General features: G+C 39.3%; 1 protein-coding gene across 6 annotated transcripts in view; it reads right to left on the bottom strand.

Annotated features, from left to right (window-relative positions):
* Pds5a (PDS5 cohesin associated factor A) overlaps positions 1 to 15869 on the bottom strand; it is a 161824-nt gene that overhangs the window by 11686 nt on the left and 134269 nt on the right. For all 6 annotated transcript variants that reach the window (XM_008827242.3, XM_017796663.2, XM_017796664.2 and 3 more), the window contains 2 exons: positions 14714 to 14822; positions 7636 to 7988 (listed from right to left, as the gene is read on the bottom strand). In XM_008827242.3, the coding sequence (XP_008825464.1) occupies positions 7636 to 7988; positions 14714 to 14822 (462 nt within the window). The remainder of the gene's footprint in view (positions 1 to 7635; positions 7989 to 14713; positions 14823 to 15869) is intronic.

The following is a 15869-nucleotide window of genomic DNA, read 5'->3' as shown; positions in this document are numbered from 1 at the left end:
AGTGAACAAAAATGAAATCATGAAATTTGCAGGTAAATGGATGGAAATAGAAACTGTTATACTAAGTGAAGTAACACAGACTCAGAAAAAAAATTGACGTTATGTTCTCCCCCATATGTGGATCCTAGAAACAAATCCTGGTAAGTGAGTATGTATCCAGACATAACTACAGGAACCAGGATAATGGAAAGGAACCAGGGAGGTAAAGGAAAAGAAAGAACCTGAAAGAGAGAGTAGAAAACAGGTGTTAAAAAGGAAGATCTGGACAATAATGGGGTTATTTTAAGGGGAGGGGAAGAGAAGGTTATACAAGGAACCTAGGGCATAAAGGGAAAGAAGGAGCTCAAGAGAGGTGGGACCATAGGAGAAAGGTAGTATTAAGGGAGAAATGGAAAAAACAGAGGCACCTTAAATGGGGAAACCATGGTGGAAGGGTTAGACAATGTGAGAGACAGACAATGCCTAGCTAGTTTTAGAAAACCAGAGTCAACCATATTAGGCCAAAAACCTACTGACACATTATACATACAACGAAATCAAAGAATGTAATGTATGCCTAGGCAAGGTATATCTGAGAGAGTTTGGTCCTTGCCCAAGTTCTACATGGCTTATGGTAATTAAAAGTACGAGACTGGTGGAACTAACCTTCTTGGATGTTTAACAGACATACTTTGAGGCCTATAATAATTTGGTCAGAGGGACATAAAGGACACTTTTTGCTCCTTGCCCTCCTAGGTCGACTAGATCCAAGGGACTATGAGCATCTCTCAAAATGTCCTATAATGGTGGGGGGGGGTCACCTGTCCTCTTGATCAAGGAGGCTGAGGAGACCCCACCAGATGGACTTGAACCAGTGTCCAGTCTACAAAGAGGAGGGTCAACATAGAGGAATCATTTCCTCCATGCTTCCAAGTAAAGCCAACCATGGTTGAGCAGGACCTTTGACTTATCTTCAGACAGGCAGAACTGGTAAAAAAAAAAGGAGCCAGGGGCTCCTCCCAAGCCCATGTGACCTCTGAGGAACAGAGCCTCAAATGACCTTAAGAGTAAAAACAAATCAGTTTTATCTGGACAACTGTATGGCCTTAAACACCCAAAAGGAAAGTATAACCAAAAATTAAATGGGCCAACCTAATTTCATAATAGTCCATATGTATAGCTAAAGGCTACATAACAAGCAACAATGCCAGACAAGCGATACTTCTTTTGAGTTGATGGCCATGTTGGCCCAAGGGATTCCCAGATAGTAACCCAGCATAGAATAGGGAAAATGAACAGCAGACCCTAATCTTATCTAAAGGAATATTGACAACTGATTGCTGCTAGATGAGGAACAGCTGACCCTCCTAAAGCAGACCTTTAGATAGTCTGACTAGATTCACCAGATGGACAAGTAGTGGGGAATGGCTGGGGGTGCCAACAACACAGCAGACAGTAGCAGGGATATCATAGTATAAGGGCTCTAGTGGGGGGAGGGAGGCTATGGGACAGTGCCATCTGGGAAGTGGGTGTATAGTTGAATAAGATCGTTTGGGATGTTCTGTGTGATATACACACATAGAAAAAAAATCAACAAATTAAAAGAAAGAAGTATATTTGAGGAGGAAGCATAAAAATTTATGTTATGTTAACTAGTAGAGGTGATAAACATTACCACTGAAATCTACCCGATGACTTTATAGAAATACACAGGCACCAAGGATCCAAGTGCAACCGATTATGACTAGTAATAATCAGATACATATAGATTAGAGATGCATGCGCCAATATCTCAGTGTTAGTAGCAAAAACACTGAGTCTTTCTGCAAGGAACAATATATTCTAAAATGAAATGGAGATGTTTTTTAAAGGTTCAAATCTCATTCAATTTTATGTCTCACAGGGCTTATAATGAATACAATACTGTATAACTGTACTAATTCAACTGTGAACCTAGAAACTTACAGCCACTTGTGAAAGAGATGTATTCTTGCTCTGGAGTGTGTTACTGAATATGTTAAAGTTGTAATGAAATGCTTCTTCTAATCATGTAGTTATTAAAAATAAAAAAAAAAAATCTGAAATGACACGAGGCCATAGGGGGATATTATACCTGACTCCAGGCGATGTGGTCAAGAACACAGATACACTAAGAATATTATACGAAATTACCTTCAGGGTTGTTCTTTTCTTCCTTTTTACAATTTTTGTTTTCAATTTTGTTTATGTAGATGTGTACACATGAGTGCAGGTGCCTTCAAGGCCAGAAAAGGCTGTCAAACCTTCTGAAGCTAGAGTTACAGGTAGTTGTAATTCACTCAACATGGGTCCTGAGAACTCAACTCAGGTCTTCTGCAAGGGCAGTAATGCTCTTAATCACTGAGCCATCTCTTCAGCCTCACTTTTATAAAGATTTATTTATTTCATGTGTTTTATAAGTGTTTTGTTTGCATATACATAAGGGCATCCTGTGCACAGGGTCACCACAGAGTTGGTCCCAAGGAACAAGAGTTACAAGCAGTTATGCTCTTCCATGCGGGTGCTGGGAAATGAACCCAGGTCCCCTATAAGAACAGCAAGTAAGCCTGGGTATGGTGGCGCATGCCTTTAATCCCAGCACTCAGGAGGCAGATCTCTCTCTGTCAAGGCCGGACTGGTCTACATAATGAGTTCCAGGCCAGCTGGGGGCTACAGGGAGAATCTGTCTCAAAAAGACCAAAAACAAACAAACAAAAAAACAAACAAAACAAAACAAAACAACAAAAAAAAACAAGGAGTCTTATGCAGTGCAGTCTGACTTCAAACGCACTATGTTGGAAAGGATGATTTTGAAGTTCTATGCCACCAGCATGCCCAGTTGTATCATCACACCCAGGTAAACCTATGTGGTGCTGGGAATAGAGCCCAGTTTCATGCATGCTACACAAACAGTCTATCAACTGTCTGTCAGATGTTCAGCTTGTATTTGCAGGATTTGTGTATAAGGTGTGTATAAAAACATATGGAGAAAAGTGTGGTAGCTTATTCTATAATCCCAGAACGTGAGAAGGTGAAGCTGGAGTTAAAGATAGTCTCAGATACCTCTTTATATATAACAAGTATTCTAAAATGAAAGCTCAAAATTTGAAGTTCTGTTCAAGTCAACTTTCATTTTTATGTTGCAAAAATATTTAACATATTATCTCGCCATTTTAACTAAAGCACATAGTTCAATAGCATTAGGCATATTCATAACATGGTATAAGTATGTATCACCCAGCTCCAGAATGTTCCCTAAATTGAAACCTCGAACACGTAACAAATATACCTATACCCCTATTCTTCAGGAGGCATATTTTAGAAACCCCACAAAACTTGCTCCTAAGACCCAGGCTGGTGACTAATGCCAGCAATCCCTATCTTCAAGAGGATGAGGCATAGGACTGCCCTGAGTTCAAGGACAGTAAGGGACACATAGTGAGGTCGTGTCTCAAACAAAACAAAAACCCATTGAATCATACAATTATTTATCGTTTTCAGATTAGTAGATTGCATTTAACTTAATAATGTCCTTAAGGTTCAAACATGTTGTAGGATGTTCAGAATTTCATACTACAGGAGTAATTAAGAAAAAAAGTTTTATGGCTTTTCTTTTTGTTGACACACGGTCTTGCTTCACAGCCTAGGCTTGGCTTGAACTCATGTGAGTCCCATGGGCTGAGATTATAGGTGTGGAACATCACACCCAGCCAACTAAAAAAATTTTTTTTTGCTGTTTCCTACTTTAAAAAAATTATTATTATTATTATTATTATTATTATTATTATTATTATTATTATTATTATTATTATTATTATTATTATTATTATTATTATTATTATTATTATTATTATTATTATTATTATTATTATTATTATTATTATTATTATTATTATTATTATTATTATTATTATTATTATTATTATTATTATTATTATTATTATTATTATTATTATTATTATTATTATTATTATTATTATTATTATTATTATTATTATTATTATTATTATTATTATTATTATTATTATTATTATTATTATTATTATTATTATTATTATTATATTATTGTCTTTTTAAAGCAGGGTCTCCCTGTAGCCCTAGCTGTCCTGGAACTCACTATGTAGACCAGGCTGGCCTTGAACTCACAGAGATCCTCCTGCCTCTGCCTCCCAAGTGCTGGGACTACAGGTGTGCACCACCACGCCTGGCTTATTTTTTATTTTTTTTTAGAAGAAGCCTATCATTACAGCTTTAACATGCCCAATAACATTTTCCAGAGCAAAGACCCAGCTCCTTTAAAAGTGGCTATAAAATTTCTAGGTTTGCTGTTGAATCAATACAGTTATACAATACTGAACTCAGTATAAGCCCTGTAAGACATAAATTGCATGAGTTTTTAACCCTCAAAAAAGATCTCCATTTCATTCTAAAATATACTGTTTCTTACAGAAAGACTCATTGCTTTTGTTACTAATATTGAGATGTTGGCACATGCATCTCTAATCTGTATGTATCTGATTATTACTAGTCATAATTGTTTCCACTTGGATCCTTGGTGCCTATGTATGTCTATAAAGTTACTATACCAATACACATTAATGAAATATTTCCTATGGAATGGGCAGATTGGAGAAGCACACTCTTACAAGCAAGAATCTATCCACTTTGGTACTTGACATTAATCAGTATTTGTTAAGTGAATGAATGAAATGTACAAGGGGCAACTATAACTCTGACTTCCGTGGGATCACCAATATTTAATTTGCAGAGTTAAGTCAGCTTTCCTTAAATAGTTTCTTGGATTATAATCCTTAGCCAAAATACTAGAAATAAAGAGCAGTTGTATTAGAACAGAACAGAACAAAACAGACAAAAGGAGCCTTGTGAGAAGGCACCAAAATATGAATTGCTAGTCAATAAGTGAATCAGATGTTTCTAAAATATTTGAACAAAATGTTTGATCTGTTGTGCTGAATTCACATGGTACAATGTTACCATCTAATTCATTGATCTTCACTGAGAATAAAAAGTACTCACAGAATTGTGAACTTTGAATACTGCTACCCACTACCTACTGAATTAGTAACTGGCATAATTAAGACCTCTAAGTAGTGTTTTCCCTTTTCAAGGATTTAAGGAGGTCACATATCCTTTTCTGTTTCCTTTTCTTGTTGGATGATCTTCTAGACTGAGCTGTGGCAGCTCAGACTTGTAATCCTAGCACCTGGGAGCATGAGGCAGGATTGTTCGGCCTGGTTTAAATAAAATGATACCATGTCTCAAATAAGTTGATAGAAAAAAGAGGGAGGGACAGAAGGGAGGGAGGAAGGGAAGAGAACAAAAGAGGGTCTTGCATTTGGGGGGGTAAAGGGGCTAATGCTGGGGTCAAACCCACAGCCTTATACATGTTGGGCAAGCATTCTACTCCTGTGAGTAGACTTTCCCGGCTGGTCTTGAACTAATGATTTTTCTGCCTCAGACACCTAATAAAGCAGGGATTATAGGTGTGTGTTACCATGCTGGGCTCCTAAATCCCATAAAAAAATTTTTTAAATTGAATTTTTGTGTATTTCATACAGAAAATCATCTTTGTATCTCCTTCCCCTTTTGCCCTCCCATAGGTCCCCCACAGGAGTTCATATATTCTGTCATTTGTGTTAAGGCCATTTTGGCCATTTGTGATTTTTTGCGTTTTTAGCCCTCTGTTGCATGAGGGAGCTTCACTGATGAGAACTGAAAAATGCATTAGTGTTCTCTTCATCCCTTGTTTTTATGTTCCACGAATCTTAGGTTGTAGAGGTTGTACCTAAATGCCTTCTTAATGAAAACCAGTTCCAGTACACAAGCTATTTTAAAGATGTTTTTGTTTTACATAATAAAGTTAAAACATACTATAGTTATGAAAGCAGAGCAATGGATTTTATAATGCTCTAAACCAGTCAGTCTTGTTACTACTGAAAAGGTAATATGCATGGAAAAGGACTAGTGAGGGGGACAGTCAGGCAGCCTGGGTGACCCATATGTGATCATCAGTACTTTTTTTTTTTTGGTCTTTTAGAGACAGGGCCTTCCTGTAGCCCCAGCTGTCCTGGAACTCACTATGTAGACCAGGCTGGCCTTGAACTCACAGAGATCCGCCTGCCTCTGCCTCCCAAGTGCTGGGATTAAAGGTGTGCGCCACCACGCCCGGCAATCATCAGTACTTTTCTGAGTAGGTTATAACAGAAACTCTCTAGAGAGTTCAGGCAGTTGAAATGTTCAACTTTATTTTTTGTTTGTTTGATTTGAAACAGGGTCTCCCTGTAGCCTCAGCTGGCCTGAAACTTACTATGTAGACCAGGCTGGCTTGGACTCACAAGAGATCCGCCTGCCTCTGCCTCCCATGTGCTGGGATTAAAGGCGTATAATTCTTAGAGATGGGTATTTATGCTAACTCACTAATGAAGAAACAGGTTGTTCCTGATCAATGGGTCAGACAAGTCTGAAGAAAAAGAGTTGTGGCCCTATCTGTAATACTGGCTATCTCTACAATTTTTTGAGTCAGGTTCTCACTATGTAGCCCAGACTGAGCTTGGACTGGCCATCCTCCTGCCTCAAAATCCAGAATGCTGGCCTTACTGTACTTTTGTTTTCCATAAAAATACTGAGGTAAGATTGCAGGAGTGCCCCGAGATGATCAAAGCTCTGACTAGATTTATCTAAAAGAAACTCAGATGCTTATGGTCTAATTCAAGGTTAGAAGAGCTGGTACTAGGGGGGAAAAATAGAATAGTCCACTCCAATTGTAAGCCTACTATGGAAGGAACCACCTTTAGGCTTCTAATAGGGATAGTACTGTTATAATGTGGAAAAATATGAAAACCTGGCCTAAGCATAGTAAAAGATGAGCAGCTGTGAGGTGGTTTCATTGGGAAGGTCAGAGAAAAGAGGTAAAGGCCCTGACTTTTACTAGAAAACAATGAAAGAAGAACATATACTTGTTTATATTTCATGACTATCTTCCCCATGCCATGACTCTATATCCAAACTGTATATGTGTAAACCAAAAGCAACAACATGAAGGCTAGTATTACCACGAAAGCAAGTCTCTCTGAATGGCTGTGAGGAATGTTTACATGATGTTAACTAATGTGGGAAAACCCACCCTGAATGTGAATGGTACCATCTTATGGACCTGGAGGCCAGACTTGAGAAAAAGGGAAAGAGTGGGCTGAGCACAGCATTCCTCACCCTCTGTGGATGCAATGTCATCGACTGCCTCACACTCTTGCCAACATGCCTTCCCTGACATGAGGGACTGCCTTTCAACTGTTGAGCCCAAATAAACCCTTCCTTCCTTAACTTGCTTTGTCAGGTATTTTGTCCCAGTAACGAAACAAGTAACTAATACAGTTGCCCAAGCAAATGATGTTCTTCTTGTTGATAAAAAGAAATTTCAAAATACGTACATGAAAATTAATCAAAGAAAAGATTTTTTTCTTCAAATTAGTGCCTTCAAACTAAAACATGGTAAGATTAAAAACAAATGCCATTAGGATCTTGGCAGGAAAATCAAAGTGCAGCTTTGCTTTTAGGAGAGTGATTGGGAAGACTGGCATTTACAATAAAACAAGTTTCAATTCTTAAGATGAGGATTACCTTTGTAAGTCAATTTGTCTCTCTGCTGGTGCTGCCTTTTTGGCTACATCTTGTAGCTTGGGCGCTTTGGTGTTACCTGCTTCCAAACCCCCAGGGCTCTCCTGACTGCCTGCAGCTCTCTTCCTTCCCTTGCTAATGGGCTTATTTATATCATCATTTTTGGTTGCACTGCCCTGAGATTCAGACTTGGGGCGACGTCCTCTCCTGGGTTTGGAAGGTGCAGGTGGTCCTGAATCATCTACTTTCTCATCTGGTTTCTGTTGGATGTTCTCAGCGCCAGCTGCTGTGACAGTTCTTTTCTTTCCTCGGTCACTGCTGATGTTTTCCTGGGTAGCCGGATCAGAATTAATTTCCTAAAAGAGCACAAAAACAAATTTATAAACACAAACTCCTTTAAAACTAGTGAGCATACTAGAAAAGAACATTATGGAGTACTCTTCTGATGGGGTGTGGTTGCAAATGCCTTTAATCCCAGCACTAGGGAGGCAGAGGCAGGTGGATCTCTGTGAGTTAAAAGACCAGCTGGGGCTCAAAAAGACTGAAAAGAAAAAAAAAAAGTATTCTTTTCTTTCTATAAACTGCTTTTGTGTATATGTACATGTAGGTGCAACACCTGTACATGTGTTTAGAAGCCAGAGGAGGGTACTGGGCATCCTTTTCTACTACTCTCCACTTTATTCCAGGTTTCTCCCTAAACCTGGGTCTTGCATTGTTTGACTAGGCTGAATCAGCAAGTCCCAGTGACCATTCTGTGCACCACTGCCCAGTGCTGGGGATTCAGGCCCACAGGAGACTACACCTGAATTGTTACATGTGTGCTTGGATCCAAATTCAGGTATTCATGATTGTGCAACAAATTTTCTATACCTGAGTCATCTCTACAGCCCCTTGAAAGTATATAAAACATTTTAAGTGAATTTATTTTATTTTTTAAAAATTTATTTATTACTTTTATTTTATGTGTATGCATGTACTGCCTGAATGTAGGTAAGTGCACCCGTGTTGTGCAATGCCCATGGGGGTCAGAAGAGGCTGTCAGATCCCCTGGGACTGGAGTTATGGACAGTTGTTAACTGCCATGTGGGTGCTGGGATTTGAATGTGGATCTTCTGTAAGAACAACCAGTGTTCTTAACCACCGAGCCATCTCTCCAGCCCCTTTTATTGATTTTATTATGTGTGTGTGCATGCACATACACATGCCACAGCCTTTTGGGAACTGCTTCTTTCCTCCAATCATGTAGGACCTGGGGACCGAAATGAGATAATCAGGCTAGGCAGTCAGCACCTTTACTGCCTGAGCTATCTCACCAACACCCTTGAAAATATTTTATAAGATTTGGGATTCCAGTGTTTCTCTTTAAATACTTATATCCCAGTAGAAAAGTAAGCTCCCATGGGGTTAGAGACAGCTCAGTGATTAAAAGACCATCCTGCTTTTGCAGAAGACCCTAGAGTTCAGTTCCCAGCACACACATGGTGTGTCACCACCACCGGTAACTACAGTTCCTGGAAATTTAATGCCTTCTTCTGACCTCTGTGAACTCCTATAAGTACATGGTGCACACATATAAACTCAATTACACACATATGCACATCAAATCAACCAATGAATAAATCTTTAAAAAAAATGCTTTAGGGGCTAGAGAGATGGCTCAGCGGTTAAGAGCACTGACTACTCTTGCAGAGGACCCGGGTTTGATTCCCAGCACCCACATGGCATCTATGAACCGTCCTTAACTCCAGTTCCAGGGGAATCCAAAGCCTTCTTCTGACCTCTGAGGCACTGCACGACATGGGTCGTGTAGGAAATACACTCATACACATAAAATAAAAATGGAAAAAATAAATAAAGTAAAATAAAAACAAAATTAAAAACCAAAAATGATTTAAGAAAAGCAAGCTTGCCGGGTGGGTTGTTGTGCACGCCTTTAATACCAATACTTGGGAGGCAAGAGGCAGGTGGATCTCTGTGAGTTCAAGGCCAGCTCGTCTACATACTGAGTTACAGTTAGCTGGGGCTACAGGGAGACCCTGTCTCAAAAAGACCAAAAACAAAAACAAAAGCAAAAGCAAAAACAAAAAAAAAAGCACACTCCCAGAGGACAGACTGTGCCTGGAGCCTACCTCAGTGTGTGGAAAATATAATGTGCTCGATAAGTGGTGTTAATATTGGTTGCTCAGCCCTGACATGTGTAGTAATCCCCCTCATCCCAGCTCAGGGAATATCACAGAAAAGTGGGGTGGAAAGAATGTAAAAGCCAGAGCCAAAGGATGGGGAGGAGTGCTGTGAACTGTTGTCTTCTGGACAGGACATGGCCATAGAACTCACGAACTTACTGTGGCTATGGTTACATGCAAAAGATCAAGCCAACAAGATCAGTCAACATTGCAGCAGGCGGTGCTATTTGTGGTTTACAAAAAACAACTGATGGGAAGAGGGGAGGGGGACATGGGCTATTTGTGGGGAAGGGGAGGAGGGAGTTGGGGGTGAATGACATTGTTTACATGTATGAAATTATCAAAATAAAAGGCAGTCTATTAAAAAATAAGTGCTCTGCAGTCAAGAACACTTATTGCTCTTCCTGAGGACCTGAACTGAACTCCTAGCACACATGCCAGGCAACTCACAACTGCCTGTTAACTCAAGCTCCAAGAGATCTGATGTCTCTTCTGGCTTCCACGAGCACCTGAACATTTATTATGGCACGTACTCACAAGCTCACAAATAAAAATAAATCTTAAAAAAATCCAGGTAATAGAGCTGGGCGTGGTGGTGCACGCCTGTAGTCCCAGCACTTGGGAGGCAGAGGCATGCAGATCTCTGTGAGTTCAAGGCCAGCCTGGTCTACATAGTGAGTTCCAGGACAGCTTGGGGCTACAGGGAGACCCTGCTTCAAATAGACAAAAAAAAAAAAAACCCAAAAAACAAAACAAAACAAAAAAAAACAGGCAATAGATTGTTCAGCAGTGATGAGCACTGGCTGCTCTTCCAGAGAATCTGGGTTTGGTTTCCAGGGCCAAATGGTGGCTAACAACTATCTGTAAGTCCAGTTCCAGGGGATTTGCTACTTTCTTGTGGCTTCTGAGGGCACTGTACCACATATGTGCACTTATATACTCAGGCAAAATACTCATACACTGACTCTAGTTCCAAGGGATCTGATGCCTTCTTCTGACCTTTGTAGGCATTGCATGACACGGTGCACACATGCAGGCAATACACTCATATACATAAAATAAAAATAATTAATAAAAATTAAAAATCTCAGTTTTGCTATCATACTCTTAAAAATGTTCAAAATAAGAAAATCAGTATGGGTTATAATGGACGTCAGGATAAGTAATAATATTCAGAATATAAGTAACTTTTACATAAATGATATTCAGAAACAAATTATAATTTTTCTATAATTCTAATTAATTAGAAGGAAAGAAAAGCTAGGCTTGGTAGCACATACCTATAACCCTAGTACTTATGAGGCTGAAGCCAAGATAGGTTACATGGCAAGCTTGATACAGAAACATGAAGCAAAAATCAACCAACAAGGCCAGGCGTAGTGGTGCACGCCTTTAATCCCAGCATTCAGGAGGCAGAGGCAGGTGGATCTCTGTGAGTTCTAGGCCAGCCTGGTCTACAGAGTGAGTTCCAGGACAGCTGGGACTACAAGGAGACCCTGTCTCAAAAAGACCAAAAGAAAAAAACAAACAAACAAACCAATAAAACTCCAAACACAGAAGAACATGATCATCATGCAAAAAACATACATCTTTTCAATAATTTTAATTTTTCCTAGACAATCTTTCCAGAATGGCAATCTTTTTATAACCAAATATTAGCAAACCTGGATAAAGATTCACCAAAATAAAGAAAATATAAAATGCTCAAAAGAATGTTCAAAATTTACTAAATTATATCTTGAAAATGTTAATTATTTAACAAGTTGTGAAGGAGTAACTCTAATTTGATTAGAAGAAAAGTCCCTTTCTTTTTTAGTTCTAAACACCTATGTATTTTCACATTTTATCAACAGCAAAATGATTCAACTTAGCTTTTCATTTAAAAAATAAATAATAGACAAATGATTATAACTTTTCATTGTGTAAAGAAAATGCTTGTAAGAGAACATAAAATTGAAAAGCTGTACAATATAATATCATGTGCATAATATAACAGAAATGGTATAAAACCTATCAAAGGGAAAGAAAACGGAAAGATAAGCATGTCAGATGGCCAATAGTGTTCCCTTTAGGTTGCAAAACCATTTGTGGGTTACAGAGGCACAATTCAACTTCCTTATGTTTTTATATCTGCTTTGTATTTTTCTACAAGACAACTATTACAGGCTGTAGAGATGGCTCAGAGGTTAAGAACACTGGCTGTTCTTGCAGAAGACCCAAGTTCGAATCCCAGCATCCACACAGCAACTAATAACTATCTGTAACTCCAGTTCCAGGGTATCCAACAGCCTCTTCTGTCCTCTGTGGGCATTGTACGACACGGGTGCACTTATCTACATGCAGGCAATATACACATAAACATAAAATAAAAATAATAAATAAAATATTTTAAAACTAAATGACTGTTACATGTGTAATTAAGGAATGGGAGAAAAAAGTAGAAATAAGCATTTAAACAAGAAAAGCATCAAAGAGACATACATCAGAAGGCACTAGTTGCTGTGCTTTGGATAAGTCCCCCAAAGATCATGTGTCAAAGGCTCAGTCCTCAGACCATGGTGGTATTGGGAGGTAGGAGATCCTTTAAGGGGCAGAGTCCAATGGGAGGCCTTTAAATTATTGGGGGTATGTCTTTGAAGGGGCTTATGGGACAACTGTCCCTTCTTCTGCCCTTTTTTGTTTCTCAGTGAGGAGATTAACAGTTTTTTTTCTACCTCAGACTCTGCTTCACCACAGGCTGAAAAGCACTGGAGCCAACAGAGTATGCTCAACAACTCCAAATGTGAACCAAAATAAATCTTTCTTTAAAAAAAAAAAAAAAAAAATTTTTTTTTTTTGGTCTTCTTTGAGACAGGGTTTCCCTGTAGCCCCAGCTGTCCTGGAACTCACTATGTAGACCAGGCTGGCCTTGAACTCACAGAGATCCGCCTGCCTCTGACTGCAAAGTGCTGGAACTAAAGGTGTGCGCCATCATGCCTGGGGGTCCTAGATTATTTAAGAAAGCAGTCTGGGCACAGTGAAGATGACAATATGAAGTATCTACAATGGAAAAAAAAAAATCACTAGATTTAAGGAACTTGGATTCTAAGGCCTGATGGGAGTGTGGCATAAGACAAGGTAGGAGAAGCAGGTTTGGAAAAGATCATGGGTACCTTCTAGACCATTTTAAACAATGGGAATTCTAGCTGGGGAGTGGCACACATCTGTAATTTAGGCGATGTAGGCAGGAGAATAAGGACACTTCAGGTCATCATTAGCTACACAGAGAGTTCAAAGACAAACTGGCCTAAACAAGACCCTGTCTTGTTTTTATTTTATTTTCATGATTTTATTCTAGTGCTGAAAATTTAATTTTTATATAAAGGGTGAACATAATCCACACTGCACCAGGCATGGTGGTGCATACCTGTAATCTCAGCACTTGGGAGGCAAAGGCGGGGTGGCTCTCTCAGAGTTCAAGGCCAGCCTGGTCGATACAGCGAGTTCCATACTAGCTAGGGCTACAGGGAGATCCTGTCTTGAAAAGACCGAAAAACCAAAAAACAAAACAAAAAACCAAACAAAAAAACCTACAAAACCAAAAACCCCCAAACAACAAATAAACAAACAAACTACACTGAGGGACACATATGGCTATCTGATTAAAAGTAAGCAATGTGAATAAAATGTTAAATTATACAAAGGCCAGGTGTGATATCACCTTTAATCCCAGCACTTGGGAGGTAGATGCAGTGGATCTCTGTGTAAATTAAAGTCCACATAGCAAGTTCCAGGCAGGCAGGGAGGGAGGGAGGGAGGGAGGAAAATAAAGGAAGGGAGGAAAGGAAGGAAAGGAAGGAGAGGGAGGGAGGGAGAAACTAGGTGCTTTAGTTTAAATAACATATCATGGTGGATATGCCTTGTAATCCCAGTTACTTGTGAGGTGGAGGAAGAAGGATCACAATCACAAAGAATACAAAATAGGGGTAGGGAGACGACTGCATAATAGCGCTTGTAGTACATGAGCTCAATGTCCGAACCCATGTAAAGACAAGGAAGATTTAGTGGCATGCATCTGTAATCCGTGAGCTGGGAGACGGAGACAGGAGAAGTTGGAAGCTGGGAGGCCAGCTAGCCGAAAGTATGAGGAGTAACAAAAACAAGAGATACCCTGCCTCAACAATGTAAAGGGTGAGAACTGGCCCTTGGAACTGACCTCTACATGTGTGCTATAGTAAGCCAGTGCACACAAAATAAATATAAAAGAAAAATTCAAGCACATTTAAGAATGTTAAGATGGCTCAGCGGTTAAGAGCTCTGATTGCTCTTCCGAAGGACCCATGTTCAAGTCTCAGCACCCATATAGCGGCTAACAACAGTTCCAGGGAATCTGATGCCTTCTTCTGACCTCCATGGGCATTTCATGACGTGGGTGCACTTACACACATGCAGGCAATATACTCATACACATAAAATAAAAAATATATGTATAAATACAATTTAAAAAAAAGAAAGCTAAGTAATAAAAATTAAACTTTGAAAAATACAACATAAACAAGAATGCTGCCCTTTGGACAGAAATCAATAAATATCCCCAAACTCCCAAAGTATTAGGATGGGCAGTGTGGGATAAGGATGCTATTATGGCTAACCACTAGAAACAGAATAGTTTTAGGAGGACAGAGCATGAAAACTGGAATACACAAATGTATAAAATGTGATATGCATGTTAATCTACTTGCTGCAAGTCTCTTACCGTTACTATGAAACTGTAGGGAGAATCTCAATATGACAAAAATATTTGTAAACTTTTTAATATGGAGCAAGGCATGTAGCTCAGTGGGAAAGCACCGACTTAACATGCAAGGGGGCTCAATCCCCAGCACTTCAAGCAAGCAAGCAAATAAATAAAAATTTACCTTATTCTTTACCGGATCAATATTCTTTACAGGTGTGACAGAAATTATTCTCACAGGGTTCTCCTCATTTTCACTAACTCCAGTTTCTGATGCCTCTGAACTCTGTTCCCTAGTAAAAAGCAATAAACCAAGGCTTTTCTGTTTCATCGCATGAAGTGATAGCAAGATTCACATCTTCTTTGGTTACCAACCACCGCTTTATTATACCACATAACTTATTTCCGTTTAACATTAACAACATAAAACAGAAATTATTGCCTAAAACCACCTGACAAAAAGACTGTCAAGAAACAAATCACAATTGCTCTAAAGCCTTACTTCGAAGAACTAGGAGAACCCAAATAAAAAATAAAATGGTCAGTCATATACAGGATGGCTATTTCGAGTACTCTTAATGTTCTGAAAAGAAAGAGGAGTAAGCTGGGCATGCTGACAAAGTTCCAGGCCAGTTGAGGCGATGGGGAAACCTGTGTCAAAGAAACTAAAAACTAACCCCCCCCCCAAACAAACAAAAAATCCCACAACAATAAAAAAAAAGGAGTTATCAGCCAAAACTATCTGGGCTTGAGTCTCTACCATCTATTTAAGCCACAGATAGTCTAGGTTAATTTACTTTACATTATTAAAATTTTATGAGTAAGGGTTGGAGAGATGGCTCAGTGGTTAAGAGTGCTGGTTATTCTTGCAGAGGACCTGGGTTTGATTCCCAGGACCCACATGGGAGCTAACAACTGCCTGTAACTCCAGTTCCAGGGGATCCGATGCCCTCTTTTGGCTTTCACTGATATTGTATGCACAGGTATATATACAAACATGCAAGCAAAACACTCATATACAAGAAAAAAAAAATTCATGCATAAAAATAAAATATTTAAGAATTTAAGTCTGTGATTCTAGTATTTAGGAGGCTGAGGCAGGAGGCTTGCTTCAAATTTGGAGCAGGCAGTTTGGACCATACAGAAGACACTGCCTCAAAAAAAGCACCCCAAGCAGGGCATGCATTTGATCCTAGCACTTAGGAGGCAGGGGCAGGCGGATCTCTGGTCTACATAGTTCCAGGCCTGCTGGGGCTATAGGAAGACCCTGTTTCAAAAAGGGGAGAGGGAGAGGGAAGGAAAGGAAATGAGGAAGAAAGGAAAGAAAGAAAGAAAGAAAG

Source organism: Nannospalax galili, unplaced genomic scaffold (assembly GCF_000622305.1).
Source record: "Nannospalax galili isolate Female #2095 unplaced genomic scaffold, S.galili_v1.0 scaffold772, whole genome shotgun sequence".
NCBI lineage: Eukaryota > Metazoa > Chordata > Mammalia > Rodentia > Spalacidae > Nannospalax > Nannospalax galili.
Note: the sequence above shows the minus strand (reverse complement) of the source record. Positions and strands in the feature narration are given on the sequence as shown.